This window comes from Pyrus communis, chromosome 7 (assembly GCF_963583255.1).
Source record: "Pyrus communis chromosome 7, drPyrComm1.1, whole genome shotgun sequence".
In the NCBI taxonomy this organism is placed as follows: Eukaryota; Viridiplantae; Streptophyta; class Magnoliopsida; order Rosales; family Rosaceae; genus Pyrus; species Pyrus communis.
The window spans coordinates 2,513,755-2,536,477 of record NC_084809.1 but is presented as its reverse complement, the minus strand read 5'-3'; the positions used below and the strand labels follow the sequence as shown (position 1 = coordinate 2,536,477).

At 39.6% G+C, this 22,723-nt stretch overlaps 4 protein-coding genes across 4 annotated transcripts; 3 read left to right on the top strand and 1 right to left on the bottom strand.

The window, feature by feature from the left end:
• The first annotated feature begins 2,038 nt into the window (after nucleotides 1-2,038).
• LOC137739012 (small ribosomal subunit protein uS4y) lies at nucleotides 2,039-4,134 on the top strand. Its single transcript, XM_068478484.1, has 3 exons — nucleotides 2,039-2,179; nucleotides 2,789-3,170; nucleotides 3,757-4,134. Exons 1-3 carry the CDS (start codon nucleotides 2,152-2,154, stop codon nucleotides 3,938-3,940), a joined length of 594 nt encoding a protein of 197 aa, XP_068334585.1. The 5' UTR covers nucleotides 2,039-2,151; the 3' UTR covers nucleotides 3,941-4,134.
• A 1,339-nt stretch (nucleotides 4,135-5,473) lies between these two features.
• LOC137739050 (uncharacterized) lies at nucleotides 5,474-6,723 on the top strand. Its single transcript, XM_068478526.1, has 2 exons — nucleotides 5,474-5,923; nucleotides 6,451-6,723. The coding sequence occupies exon 1, from the start codon at nucleotides 5,496-5,498 to the stop codon at nucleotides 5,889-5,891; it is 396 nt and encodes a 131-aa protein (XP_068334627.1). The 5' UTR covers nucleotides 5,474-5,495; the 3' UTR covers nucleotides 5,892-5,923; nucleotides 6,451-6,723.
• Nucleotides 6,724-6,818: 95 nt separating this feature from the next.
• On the bottom strand, nucleotides 6,819-8,731 carry LOC137739049 (tubulin alpha-2 chain). Its single transcript, XM_068478524.1, has 4 exons — nucleotides 8,534-8,731; nucleotides 8,210-8,444; nucleotides 7,756-8,126; nucleotides 6,819-7,591 (listed from the first exon to the last, which is right to left on the bottom strand). Exons 1-4 carry the CDS (start codon nucleotides 8,624-8,626, stop codon nucleotides 6,938-6,940), a joined length of 1,353 nt encoding a protein of 450 aa, XP_068334625.1. The 5' UTR covers nucleotides 8,627-8,731; the 3' UTR covers nucleotides 6,819-6,937.
• Nucleotides 8,732-14,597: 5,866 nt separating this feature from the next.
• Nucleotides 14,598-22,173, top strand: LOC137739140 (ABC transporter B family member 19). Its single transcript, XM_068478646.1, has 10 exons — nucleotides 14,598-15,056; nucleotides 15,258-15,312; nucleotides 15,545-15,720; nucleotides 16,296-16,496; nucleotides 16,591-16,850; nucleotides 16,934-17,250; nucleotides 17,346-17,569; nucleotides 17,649-18,468; nucleotides 18,591-18,832; nucleotides 20,785-22,173. The coding sequence occupies exons 1-10, from the start codon at nucleotides 14,808-14,810 to the stop codon at nucleotides 21,991-21,993; spliced, it is 3,753 nt and encodes a 1,250-aa protein (XP_068334747.1). The 5' UTR covers nucleotides 14,598-14,807; the 3' UTR covers nucleotides 21,994-22,173.
• The last annotated feature ends 550 nt before the right edge of the window (nucleotides 22,174-22,723 follow it).

The window sequence follows — 22,723 nt, the reverse complement described above, 5'->3', positions numbered from 1 at the left end:
AGAGAGAGATGCCGACGGCTTTATTTATTTTATGATTTATTTATTTATCTGTTAAAAAAAAATATCTATACTATTATTTCTACTCATTAATAAAACATTCATTATCAACCAAAATCTTATGAAATTATCAGTTTAACCTTCTAATTAAAACAGAATATGGATAAGAAATATGAGGCATAAATGTAATTTCACACAACCAAATTTTGTTATTTTTTTTTCAAAGTCTAACCTACATGTAATCCTAATATATGTCTAATTAAAAATATAAAAAAAACTTCCCACCCCACATTCTTTATTACCCTCTTCCTCTCTCCTTCTATTCAAAAACAAAAATAATAAATTTTTTCACACACTTTATGTGTGCTCATATACTAGTACTATTATTAAAAGAACTTTCATTGTCAACTTTTTACCACTTTTTTTCTATTTGGCCCTCACTTTTGATACAATATTGACCAAAAAAGGGCAAAATAGTAATTTTGTACATTTTAACAAAACGACAACTATATCCCTATTTTTTCTATTTTACCCTTTTTTTATACTTATTGTTTCAATTTTACCCTTACTTTTGATACAAAATATTTACATAAGGATGACAAAACAGTAATTATGTAATATTAAAAATAAAAATTTACTTATTAAGAGAAATTGTTCACACAGACACACATAAAGTATGTGCTCTCTACTAGTTTATTTTTAAATAAGTCGGTGCTCTTGCACTTTTATTTGGACAATTCGGGACAACAACTCTTTTCTTCCTTAGCTTCCTTCTGAAGCCTAAAAAGACCATTAACCCCCACCTACCCTTGCGTCTGGTACAGCAAATGGAAGGGTCATTTTGAGAATCCAACTTTTGTGAGTTGTAACGGATGTGTGGGTAAAGTGTACACCACTTGACTTGAGCTAAAAAATCTGTCTCGACCGTGAGCATGGTGTCTTTTTATTTTTTTTTTACTTTTTTTTTTTAAGAGGGTAAATGATGGCAAACAATGGTTATCAACTCCTTTTGAGAGTCGGAAAGATTAACATAGGCATTTCAGCTTCTCTCTGGTCACAAGTCTGGCTTTCACACCAGCAACGGGTTTTGAACCCGATACCTCTAGTTTTTAGTTTTAAGGAAGTTTCGTAATCCGTCATTTACTACTGAGTCATCAGCTCGTGGTTAATCTTGAGTATGACTTTCACACCAGCAACGGGCTTCGAACCCAAGACCTCCAGTTTTTACTTTTAAAAAACCTCGTAATCTGTTATTTACTACTGGACCACATGCTTGTGATTAGGTTGGTATAGTTTGATGTTTGCCTATTTAGAAAACCCGCTAAACAAAATCAAACCGCCTACAAATTTCATAGATTTTAGCACACGACATTTTTTTTCTTCATATTGATTACCACTATATAATATTGTGGTCGACGACCAAAGTGGAAGGTGGAGCCAAAGACTGAAGGTGGGGTGGGATCCAGTGTGCGTTCATATGTTTTTAAATAATTAAGAGTGTTAGCTTAGTGATTTAAATAAGTCGCATGAAGTAATAAATTTTTTGTTTTCGCTTATACTTTTAACTATAAAATTGTTGCCTTTCATTTCATAGGACTACAAGATTTTAAAGGTGTGTACATGCAAAGATACAGAAAATAAAACACTACCTCGTTTGATAACCAATTCGTTTTAAAATTTTAAATTAAAAACAAAATGATTTTTAGATTTCATGATTCATGACTCGTATGGATGGATTGGCTTCGCCTCCATCTTACCGAATTAAATCAAACCGCACCGCTTCATGATTGATCCGGCCATAATTCAAAAGTAAAACCTATCCAAACCAGACTGCACACACCACCCACTAAATCTCTAAATAATGGATTTTAGTTGGCCCAGTTGCACTGTAGGCAGCTCAAAATTCGATGCCCATGCCCGAAAAGGGCAAAGTCCAATCCAAAGGTAAAGGGCTTTTTACGCAGAAGCCCTTCACCAACACAGTGGCAAACTTGTCATTACGCTCGCGCCTTTAGGGTTCTAGCCAATTTAGGGTTTGCGTATAAAGCGAAACAAAGTGCCATTTGTGTCGTCCTCTTCTCTCAGAACTCGGCAGCGCGAGCCACCCTCTCTCCCTCACTCTCCTTTCTGGATCTGACCTAGGGCTACCCAGCCATGGTGCACGTCGTCCATTACCGCAACTGTAAGCCTCTCATCTCCCTCTCTATCTCATATCTATGGAGCTATTAGGGTTTCGATCGACCTTTTTTTATCTGTGTTGTTAATTTTCATTGCTTTCTGTTCTAATTTTTATAGTTGATTAGTTTTTTTCTGTGTTTATTATGTATTCCCTTAAAGTTTGATCACTTTTTTGAGTTACTCATTTGTGTTAATCAGCATTTGACTTTGATTTCGTTGATTTCGTTGCACCCAAATGTGTCTTTAATCTTTTTGTATTCAGTTTTATTTTTTTGGCCTTTTGATGTTGCCTTTGTTTATGCTGGGTGTAGCTCAGTCTTGTTTTGTTTCAAGAATTTGTATTGAAAATTCTTGTTGTAAACTATTGCCGCTGAAGCCGTGTTTCGATTAGAAAGAAAGAAGCCCCAAAAGAGTTAAGAGTTTAGTAAAAATTCGTAGGTGGGTGCTTAAAGGTTACATTTTTATCGTTGTTATTAATCCATGAATTACGAAGCTGTTTGGTATTGAGTATTGAAATGCAAGGGTTTGAATTAAGATTTTGTTCTTGCCAATTTGATATTGGTGAATGAAAATTTGTATTGAAATGTGTATGCATTTTGATGGGTGATGTCAGATGGGAAGACTTTCAAGAAGCCACGTCGGCCTTATGAGAAAGAACGTTTGGATGCTGAGCTGAAGCTGGTTGGGGAATATGGACTCCGCGCAAAGAGGGAACTGTGGAGGGTTCAGTATTCTCTGAGTCGTATCCGTAATGCTGCCAGGGAACTCCTTACCCTGGATGAGAAAAATCCTCGCCGTATCTTTGAGGGTGAGGCTCTTCTTCGTAGGATGAACAGGTATGGGCTTCTGGATGAGAGCCAGAACAAGCTCGATTATGTGTTGGCTTTGACTGTGGAGAACTTTTTGGAGCGTCGTCTTCAAACCCTTGTGTTCAAAAGTGGTATGGCGAAGTCCATCCACCACGCCAGAGTTCTCATCAGGCAAAGGCACATCAGGTATAAACATTGTTGCTCAAAACATGTTGTTTGTGTTATCTGTTTGTTACATATCTATACTTGGCAGGTGAATTTATTAAGGTAACAATTTCTGTACCGTCATGGTTGATCTTCTTGTTTCTTAATTTAGTTTAAAGTTGTTTTGATTTGCTAATGATTGTCCCGTCTTTTGTTAATTAACCTTCACATTTCCTAACCATTCTCTTGGTTATTCCTTCTTGTCTGGTCATTTGTGTGGATTTATGAGGTTAATTGTCGTGACTAAGTGGGTTAACTGCTCGCTTGTGTCTACTGTTTTTCTGATGTTATTGTTAACACAAATCATTCATACCACGCTTTTGTTCTTGGTATGGTTGGTATCTTCGGATTAAGCATAGTGAAATGAAAATTCTTTTTCTATCTACATTTTCGGATGCAGAGTTGGAGGGTGGGACTTGTGGGTTTTTCTATTTTATCTGCTTTAACCATCTTGGTTGTATGCTATGTTATCATGGAACCTACTTAAGAAATGCCTTGTATGCGGTGTTATAAGTTTGATGTCAAAGCTTGTAGTGTTTAATGTACAATATCCTTGTTTCGTTGTCAGGGTCGGAAGGCAGTTGGTCAACATCCCATCTTTCATGGTGAGGGTTGACTCCCAGAAGCACATTGACTTTTCACTCACCAGTCCCCTCGGAGGTGGGCGCCCCGGAAGAGTGAAGAGAAGGAACCAGAAGGCCGCTGCCAAGAAGGCTGCTGGTGGTGATGGCGACGAAGAGGAAGAAGAATGAAGTGGAGGCCTCTCAAGTTAGGAACTGTTTTGATATCATGAGCCGCAATTTTATCGTTAGTTTCTTTTACCGACTTTACAGTCCGTATTGTAGTGGATGTTACTAAGCGTTTCTTGCTCGTGTTTTGTTGCGACTAGAACTCAAATTTTTGCTTTAAATACTCTTTAAGTAATGAATTTTGTGTTACTTGGGCACTCTCTTCTCGGTCTTTTTACGTTATATTTTTGTCTCCCGATTCTTTTCAATTTCATTTTATTCAAAGGTCATAAATTTACATGGATTTGTAGAAAAGGAGATACGGGTGTGGAAATTATTTTCCTCGTTCAAATTCTTGAGTTTTAGTTTACTATATCGTTGTGGATCCGATCCGATCAATTAGAACCAGTAATACGTTTACTAACACATATGAAATCAAAATATCCGATCTATATCTAACTGCGTTATTGATGTCGATCAATATGGTGAGAGCTGGCGTTCGTAGGTATGGAGTCGGGTTTCCATCTCTCTCGTGCACATTTTCAGAATCCAAAAGTATCACGGTTTGCATTTGAATATCAACTTTAGGTAACACTCCCTCGCTACGTGTCCCATGTTTAGTCTGGTCGTAATCTTATTGCAATTACACATTTGACCACGTTTCTATTTTAAATGTCTTGGGTGGCCATGCTTTGAGTGCCTGTTTGCTGGGCTGGACGGATTGGATCTTTGGGATAAGATTGAATTGGTAGGAACATATAAGACATGATTTATAACTCATGCATAAGAATAAGTTAAATAACTCACTCTCTAGTAGATTCACAAATTATCACGTCCAATCATGTCTATCTCAAATTTTGACACAACCAATTTACTAAACAAGCTCTTAAAATTTTCAATTTGACTCGATAGCCCCCTTCAAATCCCATGCATGCCACTTGTCCCACTGCCACGTCCACACCACTAAATCCTAATGTTGATTAGTGTGATTAATTATCCAATAAAATCTTCCATCTCACTATCACACAACTAAAATCTTTTGTGTGGGTGTTGTGTGGCACTGTTCTAAATCAAACACGTGTCATGTTGTTACAACGATGATGTACTAGGAGTCTAGAAGCTGTAAGCTCATTTTTCGTTGTTGAGGCTATCCAATAACAAATTTTCGGTTGTTCTAGTCAAATTATTCTCGCTCTAAGAAATAAGAACATAAAAGCAAAATTACAGATTAATTATCATGTTCAAGTTTTCTCGTTAATTTAAAATACCGTCACAATCGGATTTGGATAAGTGTAAACCAAGTCACCAAAGTGATTTCCTCACAAAACGGGGAACGGCCTCGTCCTCCTAATCCAGATGACTACAGCTAAGAAAACCGTTAGAGTGGTTTCCGAGTCGGGGAGTTTATAATAACCACAAGTCCCATCACTCCACCACGTGGACACCATCGTTTCTCTCTCATCATTCTCCACGTGTTGCGCTCCCATAAGTTTCCACCCGCAATAAAAGCTATAAAACCTCAGATCCCAAGCCAAAGCTCTCGCCACTGCGCAATCCGTTCCGTGCCGTTTCAACCAACATGATGACACTGCGTCACAAGCCGGAGGAGGAGAACCGGAACCAGAGCGAGATTCGGGAGACGATGGAGGAGGTCCGGCGGAGCATGCTGTCCGTATCTTCGAAGGAGAAGAAGGCGTGTACGGAAGACCAGGAGGAGGACAGCGCGGGATCGTCGGAGGAGATGGAGTCGCCGAGGTCGGTGGGGCGATGGCGGAGGGGGACGACGAAGAAGACGGGGTGCGTTCTGCACAGCCAGATCTTGAGGATCAGAGAGGAGGACTCGCATCTCGGCGAGAGTACGGCTCTGATCGGTGCTGCCGCTGCAGCTGGAAAAGATTATCACGGCATTGACGTCGTTCTTTTCGCCCGGCCAATCTTGCCTTCCTCGCCTCTCAAGAACACAATCAACGGTTAATCTACACTAATAACTCTGCTAATGATGTTCAGGTTTGTTAATTTTTTCCTCTATTTTTCTGAAATTGATTGATTAATGTGTTGCGTTAGTTTCTCTGATTTCGTTATGTAGGAGAGAATTGGAGACCATGAATTCTGACCGATTTCTGGAATCGGTGGCGTTCTTGATTGTTTTCAAATCTTGATCTGCAATTATTGGATGTGGTTTTAATTGTTTGGTTGAACTTTTAACCATTCCTGTTATTTGGACGCTGGGAAAATTTAGCAGCTGTTTGGATGCTAGGAAAATTCATGGACCTCAGAAATGTGGATTTTCATTTCAGAAGTAAATAATTATTTTTCGAAATCCTCTAATCTGATCAAAGAAAGTTCTGAATTTCTGTTAAGATCAATATTAGTTGTGAGATTAAGAAATTTTCTCGGCATCCAAACGGCGGTTTCAAACTTTTTCCCCTTCTTTCATAACGTAACTTTTCAGGCCTTCAGCTCTGTGCCTGTTATTGGGCCTGGCCCATATTCTTTATTTGGATCTTAATGGGCTTTTCATTGTTTTTCCTTAGGAAGAAGAACAGGTAGCTTTCAAGTCAAGAGCAGCAATGAAAAATTCCGAGAAGACAAATGAAGAGTTAGAATTAAGTTCCATCGTTGTGTTTTTTTTTTTTCTAGGATAAAATTGTAGCCGTTTGATCTGCGAACGTTGCTGTACAGTTAAACAAAAATCACATCGCCGCTTTCCCGGGATCCCTTATGAAGGGCCAAAAGCGATTTCTGACAATTAAAAGTGATTCCCGACTACAGTTGTATTGTAGAGGAAACACTTTGATGGACTTTAATTAGATCTTCAGATTTTCAGTTAAAAACACTTGTAGCAAAAGTGCTTCAGCATTTGGAGTTAAATTAAGCCAAATATCATCGTCACGAGACCAAGTTGTGACAAAAGAAGGCATCCATTAATACTACTAAACTTCAACAAGAGAAACAATAAACCAATGAGTCCATTGGCAGGAACCCATTAACAACAGCTTTTTAGCCTAAACCGACAACAACCTAATACTCATCATCTTCACCATCATCACCTTCAGCAGACTCAAGCCCAACTTCCTCATAGTCCTTCTCTAGCGCCGCCAAGTCCTCCCGAGCCTCGGAAAACTCTCCTTCCTCCATGCCCTCGCCAACATACCAATGCACGAAAGCGCGCTTGGCGTACATGAGATCAAACTTGTGATCAATCCTCGAAAACACCTCAGCAACACTAGTAGAGTTGGAAATCATGCACACAGCCCTCTGAACTTTGGCCAAGTCGCCACCAGGAACAACAGTAGGAGGCTGGTAGTTGATGCCGCACTTGAACCCAGTCGGGCACCAGTCCACAAACTGAATTGTCCTCTTGGTCTTGATTGTAGCCACAGCTGCGTTGACATCTTTCGGAACCACATCTCCCCGGTACATTAAACAGCAGGCCATGTACTTCCCGTGCCTTGGGTCACATTTTGCCATCATAGACGCCGGCTCAAAGGCACTGTTGGTGATTTCTGCCACAGAGAGCTGCTCGTGGTAGGCCTTCTCTGCGGAGATCACAGGTGCATAAGACGAAAGCATGAAGTGGATTCTTGGGTAGGGGACCAAATTGGTCTGGAACTCTGTCACGTCCACGTTGAGCGCCCCATCAAAACGCAGAGAAGCGGTGAGTGAGGAAATAACCTGCACAGAAAACACAATTCCTCATCCACATTAGCAAGAAACGCACAGAAAACAATCTGTCAAACAATTCAAGTGCACAAGAGTAAATTATCAAACGCGATCAGCGCACACAGGAAAATTATCGAACACCTTCAGTGCGTAATGAATGTTTCAATCTGTTTTACCTGAGAGACCAGCCTGTTGAGGTTGGTGTAAGTGGGTCTTTCAATGTCTAGAGACCTGCGGCAGATGTCGTAGATGGCTTCGTTGTCAAGGAGAACCGACACATCAGTGTGCTCCAAGAGGGAGTGAGTGGACAGTACGCTGTTGTACGGCTCAACGACAGAGGTTGAGACCTGAGGAGACGGGTAGACTGTGAACCCGAGTTTCGATTTCTTTCCGTAATCAACAGATAGCCTTTCCAGGAGAAGAGAGCCGAGGCCAGAGCCAGTCCCACCTCCAACAGCGTGGAACACCAGGAACCCTTGAAGACCAGTGCAGTTGTCGGCAAGCTTTCGGATTCTATCAAGACAGAGATCCACAATCTCCTTCCCAACTGTTCAAATACGAACACAATAAATCAAACGAGATCAACCATTTGAAAATTTGAAATCGGGGTAGTGAGAAAGTTTCTCTTACTTGTGTAGTGGCCTCTGGCGAAGTTATTAGCGGCGTCTTCCTTGCCGCTGATGAGCTGTTCCGGGTGGAATAGCTGGCGGTAAGTGCCGGTCCTGACCTCATCGATGACGGTGGGCTCAAGATCCAAGAACACAGCACGGGGGACGTGCTTTCCGGCTCCAGTTTCGCTGAAGAAAGTGTTGAAGGCGTCGTCTCCGCCACCGACGGTCTTGTCACTCGGCATTTGGCCATCAGGCTGCAAAAAAATAAAATAAAAATAATCCCAAATTATATTCACAACGGAGAGATAAACAAAATCGGGGAAGAAATGTAAAAAGAACGGACCTGGATGCCATGTTCGAGGCAGTAGAGCTCCCAGCAAGCGTTTCCGACTTGGATTCCGGCCTGGCCGATGTGGATGGAGATGCACTCTCTCATTTTTCAGTTGATTTCTTTCTTTGGGTTCTTTGTTCGCCTGAGAGGAGAGAGCGAGATCTGCAGAGAAAGAGAGGGAGTTCCAAATTTGACGATTTGAATTTGGGAGAAGGGTGAGATTTGGGAATTTATAACGGCAATGAAGCCGAGAAATTCGGATGTGTTCAAATTTTGAAAAGAGGTTTTGGTGGGATCCAGCTATTCGTGACCGTTATTAGTTCTATATTTTGGGGTGTGGATTTGAAATTTGAATTGTGAAGCGCGAGAATCAAATAGTTCTATTGGGCTGGGCTCACCTTCGTACGGGTTTCAGTTTGAGTTTCAATTATCCAGCTACAAATGGGCCTATAATGCTCATGGGCTATTTGGGTTTCAGCTCCTGTGCCTATTTATGTCGAACCATTCGATAATCGATATATATAATCTTAAAACAAATGTTAGTTAATCATGGCAGTGTGTCCGCTTCCTTAAATTCGAGTTCAAATTTCTCATACAATCCAGATTGCTATGACACAAACTAGGCTTTAGGCCGAACCTTTGGCAATTAGGAAATGTCATAACAGCAGTCACCCAAAAGTTCATTTCCATTCGGTTCCCACACCACCCTGGAAAGGACAGCTCTCGAAGTTTGATCATTCGCCAACTTCAGGGTTACTCATTGGTATAACTTTACATTTGTGAATTCCTCCTAGCCCAGCTATTTCTTGGATTCTCCTGAAAACCAAAAAGCCGATATGGAGTTCAACTGAGAAACACATGCCAGAGACCATCATTCGAAGAAGATGGGCATTCCCTTTTGTAAATGTAAAGCCATCCCAACCTCAGCTTGTTCTTCACTTTGCGGCCAAATGAGCATCCTCCCACAGCTAACAATGATTAACACTTTGTTTAAAAGTCCTTAAGTAAAATTATTACATTCCAATTTCCATATGACACATCACTTCTCTTTCTGCTATTTCATACACATGCAATGTTTAATCCTAATCAGTTTTGTATCTACTTTACAGACATGCTTTAATAAACCATGCTCTTGAACTTTACAGAAAGTTTGCCCATGCTTGTCTTTCTTTTGAGAAAAATACTTGGCTGCTTAAAGAGCGAGTAGGAGTTTTTACGTAAAATTGTTCGTTGTTGCTGATTAATACAACTTCGTGTTTATGATCAGAACCGTTCATATTATAAATCGATCTATAAAGATCGTCTCCGATTAAAAATCAATTAAAAGTAAGGTCATACACATCTATTTGTGACGAGCTGATATTTGCAAACCGTTTATGTATTTGTAAAAGCATTACAAACCGTTTATGTATTTGCTACGATATATTAGCTACAAGACATTAGTTTTATTTCAAGTTTTGCAAAGGTGATATTTGCAATGTGATTCATAATAATGTGAACGGTTCTGATTATAAATATAAAAGTCTGTGATTTGAACACGAAAATGCATGTACGATTTGGCATGATCATATACATCTATTTGTGACGAGCTGTGTGCACTGAATGACTCTGTTGCCCCATTTATCTCCCTCGACTTTTGAGTTTCTTGCTCTACTAATTAAAAGATACGAGGTATATATGTAAGGTTAGCTGACCTAATTCCATTGTCGGATTAAAAAATTTCTTAATTGTAAAGTATGAAGTAAAAGTAAAATTAAAGATATAATAACTTAGATTGTGACAATTTGAGGGTCCCCAAAGTGTGGTGTGGTGCCGATGAGATTTCACTTCTTTTTTCCATGATTTTCAGGTATTCGTTTTGATATTGAACATAAAGGTGCCTTCAAATCACATTTCAATGGCTCATGTAAACTGAACCCAACAACAACAATCAAGTTTTATTCCACCAAATATTATCGGTTCTGTGTTCTTAAAACGTCAGTGTACACAATTTTGCGTCAAGTCTTTCATTAGTTCTAAACCTCCCAAGTATTTCATATTTTTTCTTAAAATGTATTTATTTTTTTCTAAACCTCATTCTCATGGTCGAATCTTTTATCCGAAGCGTCTGTATGGTTTCAGCTCATATAACTTGAACCCTTTTTAATTATTTGATAGGTCAAATCAAATACTTAATTATTCTTAATTAATTTCTGCGCCGCTGAACGAGCACAGACTCCAAAAATGTGGTCCAAGCATATAGATTATACACTCTTGCCTCCTAGTTGTGGTCCTAATTTTCCAGGCAGCTCGTACCTTCGCTTGCTGGCCAGAAAATTAAATTATAAAAAATGTTTAATGATGTTTAAAGTTTAATTAGCACAATAAAATATGAATTAAACCCTAATTGAGAAGCACATCACATGCTTAGGGTTAGCAAAACATAAACTAGGACAAGGGTAGCTCACCAAAACGGATCTAGTGTCCCCAAAAGGACATACATTGCGGCCAAAGCCACTTCAACTTATAGGGCTTAAGAACACTTAGGGGCTATGTCTTTAGTTTTATATAGCTTCTTCCAACATCTTAACCAAGGTTTTCTAGACCCATTGGGGTAGGCTTAAAGGGGGGACGAATTACATTAGTTGCCTGTCACAAGAAATGACTGATCTTATTAACTTTTTAGAGTTGATTCAGTTGAATACTGATTAGCTCCTTACAATTTATGAGTAATTTTTTTGTACTTGTCAAACACAAGTTGACATACATTTATAAGTAACTTAATTGTAAACGTAGGAGAAAAAGCTTTTGTATATGTATCAAACTATAACTTCTGATGTAGTATTATAGGGCTCCTAATGTGGTCTCGTAGTTTATTATGGTGGATTGAAAGAATTGTCTCTGACGACTTCACAAATGAGATTTATATGTACACATATTTATAGAGAAAGCAATCATGTCACAAATGCTTTAGCTTTTTTTTTAGGGATAGTTATGATTATTACTGGTTGTCTAGGATTCCAGATTTTATAGTCTCTATCCATGCCCATGACATTTCGTTTTGTCCTTATTTAGTGTTTTCGTTGTTCGTTTTTGTCTTTGCGGGTCTTGACATAGTCCCTCTGCTTGTATCTTTTTCGTTTATTTTTATTTATTACCCATAAGTTTGGTCAAGGAGGGACAGGCGGTGAGTTTCTGGGTGTAATGGTCCTTATTCCTTTGAGGGAGGGTAGGTGCCTCGCACGCTACCATTGTCGAAAAATTAATCTCGTCTAATCATTCTCTATTTGAAGAAAAAAATGATTGTGATCAAATATTGATTAACAAGCAGTATTCCAATTTTGAGATTTAGTGAAACACTCATGGGTTAGGTCTTTTGAAGGATGACAGATCATTTGTTCCTAAATAACATCAAGATTATGAAGAAAGTTTGATGCTTTATATGCGACAACATTGATTAGTTGTAACTTTTCATTGAACTGTGTTTATGATAAAAGCTTTGCCAACAGCTTTCCAAGAAGATGCTAGTTTTTTAGTGTAATGGTCATCAACCCTTCGGGAGAGGATAGGTGACTTGCACGTGACTATTGCCGAAAAGTTAATCTCGCCTAATCTTTTTTCACTTGAAAAAAAGAGTACACAACCTGCAAGTATTTTTTGTGGGGTTTTTATAGGATAAACTATGCATTATGCTTTTTGGTTGAGCCCATTTTTTTCAGGGTGTGTCAAGTGGTTGAGCCCTTATTTTGTTGACCCAAATACAAACCCTTTTTCTAGCAAGAAAATGTTCGTTGGTGAACCCAAATTATAGCCAGATTTTTGGGTTTTCTTTTGGGTGGATGTCTTTTCTTGTTAGGGTAGGGATACAAAAAGGAAAGGAAGATAATATAGTTTTCTATCAAATGTGACTTACCATAACTACAAAAATGTGACATTTGATACTAATTGTGGTAATGGACAATGGAGATGTGTTAAAGAAGATGATAGATAGTTCATGGAAACTAAAGTTTCACACTTTTATTTGACCACTTTGTTGGAGTCTTGGATTTGCCAACTCACGCAGTCCTAACATGGAAACCATCCAATTGTGTGGATTGAGATACTTTTCGGATTTCTGTGTCTTCGAAGCTAACGAAACAGAAATTCAGACCATTCAATTTAAATCATGCTTAGTTCATCTCATTGACAACTTCAAACAAAATCAAACCCTTGAACGGTCCAAATCTTTCTTTCTCTTTCGAATGATCAAGATTTCCCAATTTATCGACTCAAGACACACAGATCTGACTAGGATGTCAACTCCAATTGTACTACCTTACTCCAGCAGACAAAAGATTTTAGCTTTTTTTATTTTTAAGACCACCAACTTAATCATGATTTCCAAGGCCAAGTGCATGATAATGGAGGGCACAAGAAAATGGGTCCATGTAATACCCTGTAAATGTAATCCTTATCTTAATAAATAATACTTTATGCACCATAGCCTTTATTTTTTATGGGGTCGCCTAATGCAGAAAAAAACTTACTTGTTACATTGCTGTCAAACTCAATTTATATCTATATGTTTGCGTGATTTACAATTCACATCAAGAGAGAGAAATAGAGGGTGGTATATTACGTGAACGGAAATTCTCTGTCCACATAACAAGAACATGCATTTCAAGGGCATGTTCATGATGAGGGTTTCCTTCCAAACACATAAGATTTTGATGTAAACTCTTTAGCTTATGCAATGGAATGGCTACCCAATACGATAGACGTTTTTTCTCCGATCCTCGCAAAACAGAGAATCTTGTTGATTTGGGATTGTTTGTTTGTCAAGTTAAATTAAAATTTCCTAAACAAATTCTAGCATTCCATAAAATCTCATCAACTCATCACTTTAGCAAGGAAAAAAAATGTGGGAAGTGATAGGGATTTATATGAACAAGAAGGGAGAAAAAGGACGGCAAAACACATGCAATGTCAAGTTAAATTAGTTTTTCCTAAACAAATTCTACCACCCCATAAAATCTCATCAACTCATCACTTTGGCAAGGAAAAAAAATGTGGGAAGTGAAAGGGATTTATATGAACAAGAAGGGAGAAAAAGGACGGCAAAACACATGCAATGTCAAGTCAAAAGGGGTGCTTCCACGATTATGGTATGAATTTATTTATGAGTCTCAAGTGTTATTTTTCTCATACCAGTTAACAAACATATAGAGAAATTCATGAATTCTATTATGGCACCAACGTTCGTTTTTATTTTAAAGAATGAATTATCGTTATGTTATTGATAATAAGTCAACATTATTAATGTCGAAACACATGAATATAGTATCGATGTCATCGAAATTCTATATTTGAAACGTCCGTTATTTACATTTTGTACTAGAATTTGTCATCTTGTCAAAGAAACAGACGTATTGCACATGAAATTCCTGCTCTAATTACAATTTATGTATCCAGTTTTTTTTTCTTCTGTTCATGATTGAACCAACTCATGTTAATCATGCTTCCTATTTTCTTTTGAAAGTTTATTTTAGAGATCATAAAGATTAGAAAATATGCATATATAAAAACCAAATAAAAGACCTAGAACGATAACCAGACACATTTTCAAGCTGATTTTTTAGCTAAAATGGTCTCTAAAATTGGTATAACTTCTTATTTTGATTCTTAAGATTTAAAATCAATAAAAGTCGTTCATAAGATTGTCTACCATCAATCATTTTGACAATTTTATAAAAAATCTTCATTAAACTAAAGAAACCACCGGTTCAAGCAAAAAAATTGATTTGATAAAAATACCCTTAATTTAACAAAAATTATTCACAAAATAATTAACGGTAAATAACCTCAGATCATTTTTATCGATTTTAAATATCAAGAACCATAAAGAATTGTACTGAGCAGGAGCAGAGCAGAGCAGGACACACAGTGTAATACTGTTAACCAGATTCCTCAATTGCAGTAATTTTCACTACCGCAGTTAAAGCTCCCTACCACCTCTGTATACTAAATAGTATATAACTCCACCACCCACTCCCCTCTCTCTCTCCATCCCTCGTTTTCTCCCACCCTCCTCCTTTGACCACTGGTCCAACCTCTCTCACACACTCTCTCTCTCTCTTCATTTTCTTTCCGGCAAACGAATCTGTGTTGCGCTGATCACCCAGAACAAATCGACATTGACAGTTCTTGAAACAAAACTGACAGAAAAAAAAAAATTAATGGGTTCTTTAGATCTCTCACTCTAAAGCTCGTTTCTTTTTTACTGGGTTTACTCTGCTCTGCGTTTTTATCAACAAGCTGAGCTGCTGCAATGGCGGAGCCAGCGGCGGAGGCGAAGACAGTGCCTGAGGCGGAGAAGAAGAAGGAGCAGAGCCTGCCCTTTTTCCAGCTCTTCTCCTTTGCAGACAAGTACGATTGGCTCCTCATGATCTTCGGAAGCTTGGGCGCCGTCGTGCACGGGTCCTCCATGCCGGTGTTCTTCCTCATGTTCGGGGAAATGGTTAACGGATTCGGCGAAAACCAAATGAATTTGCAGAAAATGACCGCAGAAGTAGCAAAGGTTTGCAACCCCATCTGTTAATTTCTCATATTTTTAAGGAAAGACGATTTCCGCACACCAACTTTCTCCTCCCAAATGCGCAAAATAAATAAACATGAATGTGCATAGGAGAAAAATGAGTATGCGAAAATCACTTTCCTTCCTTGAGATTTCGTTGCGATTTCTCGGATCCCAGATCTGATTTTTTGTTGTTGATTGCAGTATGCTCTGTACTTTGTGTATCTCGGTCTCATAGTATGCGTAACATCCTACGCAGGTAAACAAAACTTCAAAATCCAACCTTTTTAATTATTTTTTATTTTTATTTTTAGTCCTTGCTGGTCGTCGGATCACACTTGTTGGACTTCTGTCCAGTCCAATCCAGTCCCACATGACTCGTGCATCACTTCACGTGCACTGTTCCCTCCCCTATTTTCTCATTAATTATACGTTAATCCGTTGATTAATGAGGTTAAAGGTGATTAATTTATGTGATTATTTTTTTACAGAGATTGCATGCTGGATGTACACCGGTGAGAGGCAGGTGAGCACGCTGAGGAAGAAGTATCTGGAGGCCGTGCTGAAACAGGACGTCGGCTTCTTCGACACCGACGCTAGAACTGGAGACATTGTCTTTAGTATCTCAACGGACACTCTTCTGGTCCAAGATGCCATCAGTGAGAAGGTTTCCCTTCTTTGGCAACTTGCATTTTGCTCCCCCTCTCTCTCTCCTCTTTCTCTCTCTAAACTTTTTATTTCCTTGTCATTTTATCATCGAGGAGTGATTTCTGCCCACTATTTGAGTTTTATCGATAATTACAAAATAAAAGAAAAAATAAATAGTATCAAGATTGATTATTTAATATAAAAATATAATTTTTCGCTAGAAAAGCAATACTTAAAACTTTTCGTTAAAACTCTCATATAAATATTGTGCAGAAGAATATCTCTCCCACTCCCATACACGCGGCAGAATCTAGTCTCTGGGAGTGTTAAATTTGTAAATGGACTTATCCGGGGTGGGGTAGTTGGGCATGCATCAATGCGGGGCACACTGCCTAATCAGTGCGCACGTTAGCAAGGACTGGCTTAACGTGCGCGGTGAGGCCCCCTTGGCATTTTTTGGATATTTTGATATTTCCTTAAATGTTTGATTTTGAAAGTTTATATCCAGTAGGTGGACGTTCGGTTAATTCCATACTGTTTTATTTATTTTATTTAATTTTTGGGATTTTTTTTTTTTTTTTTGTTTTGATTTAGGTGGGGAACTTCATACACTATCTCTCAACGTTTCTGGCGGGGCTGGTGGTAGGGTTTGTATCAGCATGGAGGCTGGCGCTGCTGAGTATTGCGGTGATTCCCGGAATCGCTTTTGCCGGCGGCTTATATGCCTATACACTCACCGGCCTCACGTCCAAGAGTCGCCAGTCGTATGCCAATGCAGGGATAATGGCTGATCAGGTGAAATTTTAGAACTCCATACAAACAGTACGTGTTACTGTTTTCGTAAGAAACTTCTCATGGCCTAATTTTGTAAGGTTTTGTTCGTGCATAGGCCATCGCGCAAGTTCGGACAGTTTATTCGTACGTTGGTGAAAGCAAGGCCCTCAATTCGTATTCGGATGCAATACAGAACACGTTGCAGCTTGGTTACAAGGCCGGAATGGCCAAGGGTCTCGGCCTAGGGTGTACCTACGGCATTGCTTGTATGTCATGGGCACTTGTTTTCTGGTACGCTGGTGTGTTTATCCGGAATGGGCAGACTGATGGAGGGAAAGCGTTCACCGCCATTTTCTCCGCCATTGTTGGTGGCATGTAAGATTTTAATCTGAAAACTTTCATTTTTCTTCTACGATGAATAAGCCTTGTTATGCTAATACAACACTTGAATGTTACAGGAGCTTGGGTCAGTCATTTTCGAACCTCGGGGCCTTTAGCAAAGGTAAATCAGCCGGATACAAGTTGATGGAGATAATTAAGCAAAAGCCAACCATAGTTCAAGACCCCTTGGAGGGAAAGTGCTTATCGGATGTTAGTGGCAATATAGAATTCAAGGAAGTAACCTTCAGCTACCCTTCGAGGCCAGATGTTATTATCTTCCGAAATTTTTCGATCTTCTTTCCAGCCGGAAAAACAGTTGCTGTTGTTGGTGGCAGTGGTTCAGGGAAGAGCACTGTTGTCTCTCTGATCGAAAGGTTCTACGATCCTAACCAGGGTAAGTTAAAGGCTTTTGGTGATTGGAGATGTTTGTTTGAAAATCTATGATGCTTGATGAAGGGAAGTATCTAACATGTCTTGTTCGGTAAGCAGGGCAGGTTTTGATTGATAGCGTGGACATAAAAACGCTGCAATTGAAATGGTTGCGCGATCAGATCGGGCTGGTAAACCAGGAACCGGCACTCTTTGCAACTACGATACTCGAGAACATTCTTTATGGAAAGCCTGACGCAACAATGGAAGATGTTGAAGTTGCAGCTTCCTCAGCGAATGCTCACAGTTTCATCACCTTGCTTCCAAACGGATATAACACTCAGGTTGGTATCGATTATTCGCTGAATGTATGGCTCTGTACAAACGTTATGCATATAACATTTTTAGCTTGTGTGAATTCAGGTAGGAGAGCGAGGAGTTCAGTTATCTGGTGGTCAAAAGCAGAGGATTGCAATTGCCAGAGCTATGTTGAAAAACCCGAAGATCCTACTACTTGACGAAGCAACCAGCGCCCTTGATGCAAGCTCGGAGAGCATTGTTCAAGAAGCTCTAGACCGTCTCATGGTCGGAAGGACAACTGTTGTTGTTGCACATCGCCTTTCCACCATTAGAAATGTTGATAGCATTGCAGTTATACAACAAGGCCAAGTTGTCGAGACAGGAACACATGAAGAACTGATTGCCAAAGCAGGGGCCTACGCTTCTTTAATTCGATTCCAAGAAATGGTCGGGAACAGAGACTTCAGGAACCCATCTACTCGCTGCTCGCGCTCATCACGTCTAAGCCACTCATTGTCGACGAAGTCTTTAAGCCTTCGGTCTGGCAGCTTAAGGAACCTGAGCTATTCGTACAGTACTGGTGCTGATGGGCGGATAGAGATGATTTCAAATGCTGAAACCGACAAGAAAACTCGAGCTCCTAAGAACTATTTCTTCCGGCTTCTGAAGCTAAACGCTCCCGAATGGCCCTATTCAATCATGGCCGCTATAGGATCAGTACTCTCAGGGTTTATTGGTCCAACATTTGCTATTCTAATGGGCAACATGATTGAAGTTTTCTACTATAAAAACCCCGCCTCAATGGAAAGGAAGACAAAGGAATACGTTTTCATGTACATTGGAGTCGGGCTATACGCTGTGGTTGCGTATTTGATACAGCATTACTTCTTCAGCATCATGGGAGAGAACCTCACTACTAGAGTGAGAAGGATGATGCTTGCAGGTATAAACAATTAGCCTTTATATCTGCCTCGTTAAATCACTTTGAATTCTTTACCGCACATTCAACTGTTTCATTCAAGTTTACGTCTTTTTGATTCGCGCAATGTACTTGTTTTTCTTCAGCAATCTTGAGGAATGAAGTTGGATGGTTCGATGAGGAGGAGCACAACTCCAACCTTCTAACAACTAAATTGGCAACGGATGCTGCTGATGTGAAATCAGCTATTTCTGAGAGGATATCTGTGATATTGCAGAACATGACTTCACTCCTCACTTCATTCATTGTTGCCTTCATAGTGGAATGGAGAGTCTCCCTCCTCATTTTAGCAACCTTCCCACTTCTTGTGCTTTCCAACTATGCTCAGGTACATTTCACACTCTCAACTCACTTAACTCAAAGAAACTTACCTAAACCTAAATGTCATGGCGACGGTATCACAAACCAATCATGCACTGTTTGTTATGTGTGTTAACTTTATCAATGACAATGCGTGATTGGTTTAGTAGTGGCCTTGCCAACTTTGCTTTCGTGACTCGGATAAGGTTACGCTTAGAACTTCACTGTGTCTGTGGTACAAATCAATTGCTCATTGTTATTTGTTTTAACCTTTTCATACGTAGGTTATATTACGATTCAATTAATAACGCACTTTCATGTGTTTTAACCCTCTTTTTTTTTTTTTTTTTTTTTTTTTGTTTTTGTTTTTACCACTTTCTTCTTTTTCTTCTTCTAAAACACCAAAACATATTTGCTCTGAAAATTGCTAGCTTTATGCACCCAAAGAGAAAAATGCTAACTTTTTGCTTTGGTGGGTTGACCCAAAGTCCCGCAGAAGCATATGGGAGTGGTCTACATATTATTTTTATCGGTGTGTCAGATATTGCATCAACTTGCACGTCTATGGAATCTTAAACTTCACCCCAATCCTAGCATGAAACGACAACAGAATACTGCTACGTGTCACCATACCCCTACACCGCACGTGCCTCCTTCCGAGCCTTGTGCACATTAGGTCTTGGAAAGTGGTCACAGAAAATTAAAATATAAGAGTGAAGAAATTAATATAAAATACCAACAATTCCTTGGAAGCATCCTTTCTTCCAAGCTGCTAATTAGCATCTATATTCGATTTCTATGCATATTACTAAATTAATAGCGATATTTCAAACTAATCATTTAATGTTATGTATTTAAATACATGACATCGCGTGATAAACTTTATAACACAGCTACTTTGATGTCTCGGTTCTCTTATTTTCTATAAATAGTAACCGAGGAGCTGGCGCTGCACATCACAGAGTTACAACATGGAAAGGATCCTCTTCGGATCTCTTCCACCTAATCCTCCTCATCAAACAATCTGGGCCCTTGAAATATGATTCAACAGCTATAAACACGGACATGCTTTAAAAATTATAATAACTTTAGTCGTTGAATAAAATTTCAAGAATCCAGATTATTTTCCTACATCATATATATACTGTTATATGTCTGAATCTATAGGCCCCAAAATTTGTCACAATACTTTATACTTCTCCCTTTTTTCTTACAATAATTCAGTGAAGACTCCCATGTGATGAGAGTTACAAGAGAGATTTCAGTCCCGTGAGCACATTTTATATTACATGATAGATATAGAAACTTTTATTTTTTCCAGAGCTTTTTCTGCAGAAAGGGAAGAAGGTAATTTGTCCCTGGTGCGCATTGTGCACACCCCAGTTTGATTTGCCAATCTTGTCGTTTTGGAGTGCATGAGAGGGTTTCAATCTTTGGGGTGGCTGTTAGGGGTTCGCTTTCAAACTGTAGTCGTACAGAGACAGGCGCCTGTGTTCGTTCTTTTTTTGTCTTGTGTGGGAACAGTGTTCTAAATTCGCGCATGATGCATGCACAGTGAGAAAATGACCCGTCTGATTAAATAAGAACGTACATTGTCTGATAGATTTATGTCCTTGTCCTTTGTTTTGTTGTTTTCTGAGGGCCCGCTTTGAATAAGCAACGAGCCCGTTAAAGGGGAGAAACTGACTTGCCCCTGAGATGACACGGTAGCATTGCGGTGTATTTACTTTGTTGTTTTCGAGGTTTTTGTACAAGTAATGAGCCGGTAGGAGGAGAGAAACTTAACAGCGTCTTTGGAGTTGTCATATGTTTTAACTTTTCGTTTGGTTACCGAATTGTATCAAGAAATAACTCTCAACCACCAATCCAACAGATAACAGAACAAACACTTAACTAACGCACTGTATTAGTTCTTAATCATTTACTTAACGGAGTTTACTGACTGTTTAATTCTGCAACTCTGCATTATGCGTTATGCAGCAACTTTCTTTGAAGGGCTTTGCTGGAGACACAGCCAAAGCTCATGCAAAGACGAGCATGATTGCAGGGGAGGGAGTGAGCAACATTCGGACAGTCGCCGCCTTCAATGCCCAAAACAAGATCCTATCTCTCTTCTGCCACGAGCTCCGTCTCCCACAGCTGGGAAGCCTCCGCCGCAGCCAAACCGCTGGCGTCCTATTCGGCCTCTCTCAGTTTGCTCTCCATGCATCTGAAGCTCTCATTTTGTGGTATGGTGCCCACCTCGTTAGCAAAGGTGTCTCGACCTTCTCGAAAGTTATTAAGGTTTTCGTTGTCCTCGTTGTAACGGCCAATTCAGTTGCTGAAACCGTTAGCCTTGCCCCGGAGATTATTAGGGGCGGTGAAGCTGTTGGTTCGGTCTTTTCAATCCTCGATCGTCAAACAAGGATTGATCCGGATGATCCTGAGGCTGAGGTGGTTGAATCAGTACGCGGAGAAATTGAACTTAGGCATGTTGATTTTGCGTACCCATCGCGACCTGATGTCATGGTGTTCAAAGATTTTAGTCTCAGAATCCGCACTGGCCAAAGCCAAGCACTTGTTGGAGCTAGTGGTTCAGGAAAGAGTTCCGTGATTGCATTGATCGAGCGGTTTTATGATCCGATAGTTGGGAAAGTAATGATCGATGGCAAAGACATTCGCCGTCTGAACTTGAAGTCACTTAGGCTGAAGATTGGATTGGTGCAACAAGAACCAGCCCTGTTTGCATCAAGCATTTTCGAAAACATTGCCTACGGCAAAGAAGGCGCGACCGAAGCAGAAGTAATTGAAGCTGCACGTACTGCCAACGTGCATGGTTTTGTTAGCGGGTTGCCAGATGGATACAAAACCCCGGTTGGGGAGAGAGGAGTTCAGCTCTCCGGTGGACAGAAACAAAGAATTGCAATCGCACGGGCGGTGCTCAAGGACCCGAGAATACTCTTGCTAGATGAGGCTACAAGTGCACTTGATGCCGAGTCAGAATGTGTGCTGCAAGAAGCACTCGAGAGGCTAATGAGGGGCCGCACCACCGTGCTTGTTGCCCACCGTTTGTCTACAATTAGAGGGGTGGACAGCATCGGCGTGGTGCAAGACGGGCGCATTGTTGAGCACGGCAGCCATTCGGAACTAGCGAGCCGCCCCGACGGAGCTTATACAAGGCTGTTGCAGCTGCAAAATCATCACATATGAGAAGAGTTTTGGTCAAAAACATGCATGCATGGCCTTGTTGGTTGTTAATTATGTGTGTCCCCTATTAATCTTTATGTATCCACCATTTTTCTTTTAGTTGTAGATATTGGCAAATCTTTCTCAACAATTTCTCTAATCTTTAAGCGAGTAGCAAGTATTATATTATCAATCAATATCATATCTTTCCTTTCTCCATTTTAGACAAGCTTTCCTCCCTCGTGCTTTTCCCGAATCCCATCGCATGTGTTTTCAAAGGGTAATAATTTCAATCGCGACATGTTATACAATTCATAATTCACAAGTTAAACGACATACTAAAAGATTTGAAACTTAACTCGTAGGATTATAAGATCCTCGATGTGTACACAATTAACACGGTTAAGCAAATACAAATCGATTGTAAAGCAACAGATTATGTTGCAGAAATCTAATATTGCAGAAATGGTGATGAAGGTTTTAGAGAGAGATGACAGAGAAATGTAGAGAGAGAGAGAGAGAGAGAGAGAGAGAGAGAGAGAGAGAGAGATATATATATATATATATATATATATATATGAATTGTTGTAATGTTTTCTTATTACTGAATTACACTCATTACATTTGTTATATACTCTCAAACATGCTTGCTCACTAAGTCACCTTATAACTACCTTAACCACCTTATAACAAACCTACTAATCTATTGACACATGACACTCTATTTAACCATCCATTATATACTGTTAACATC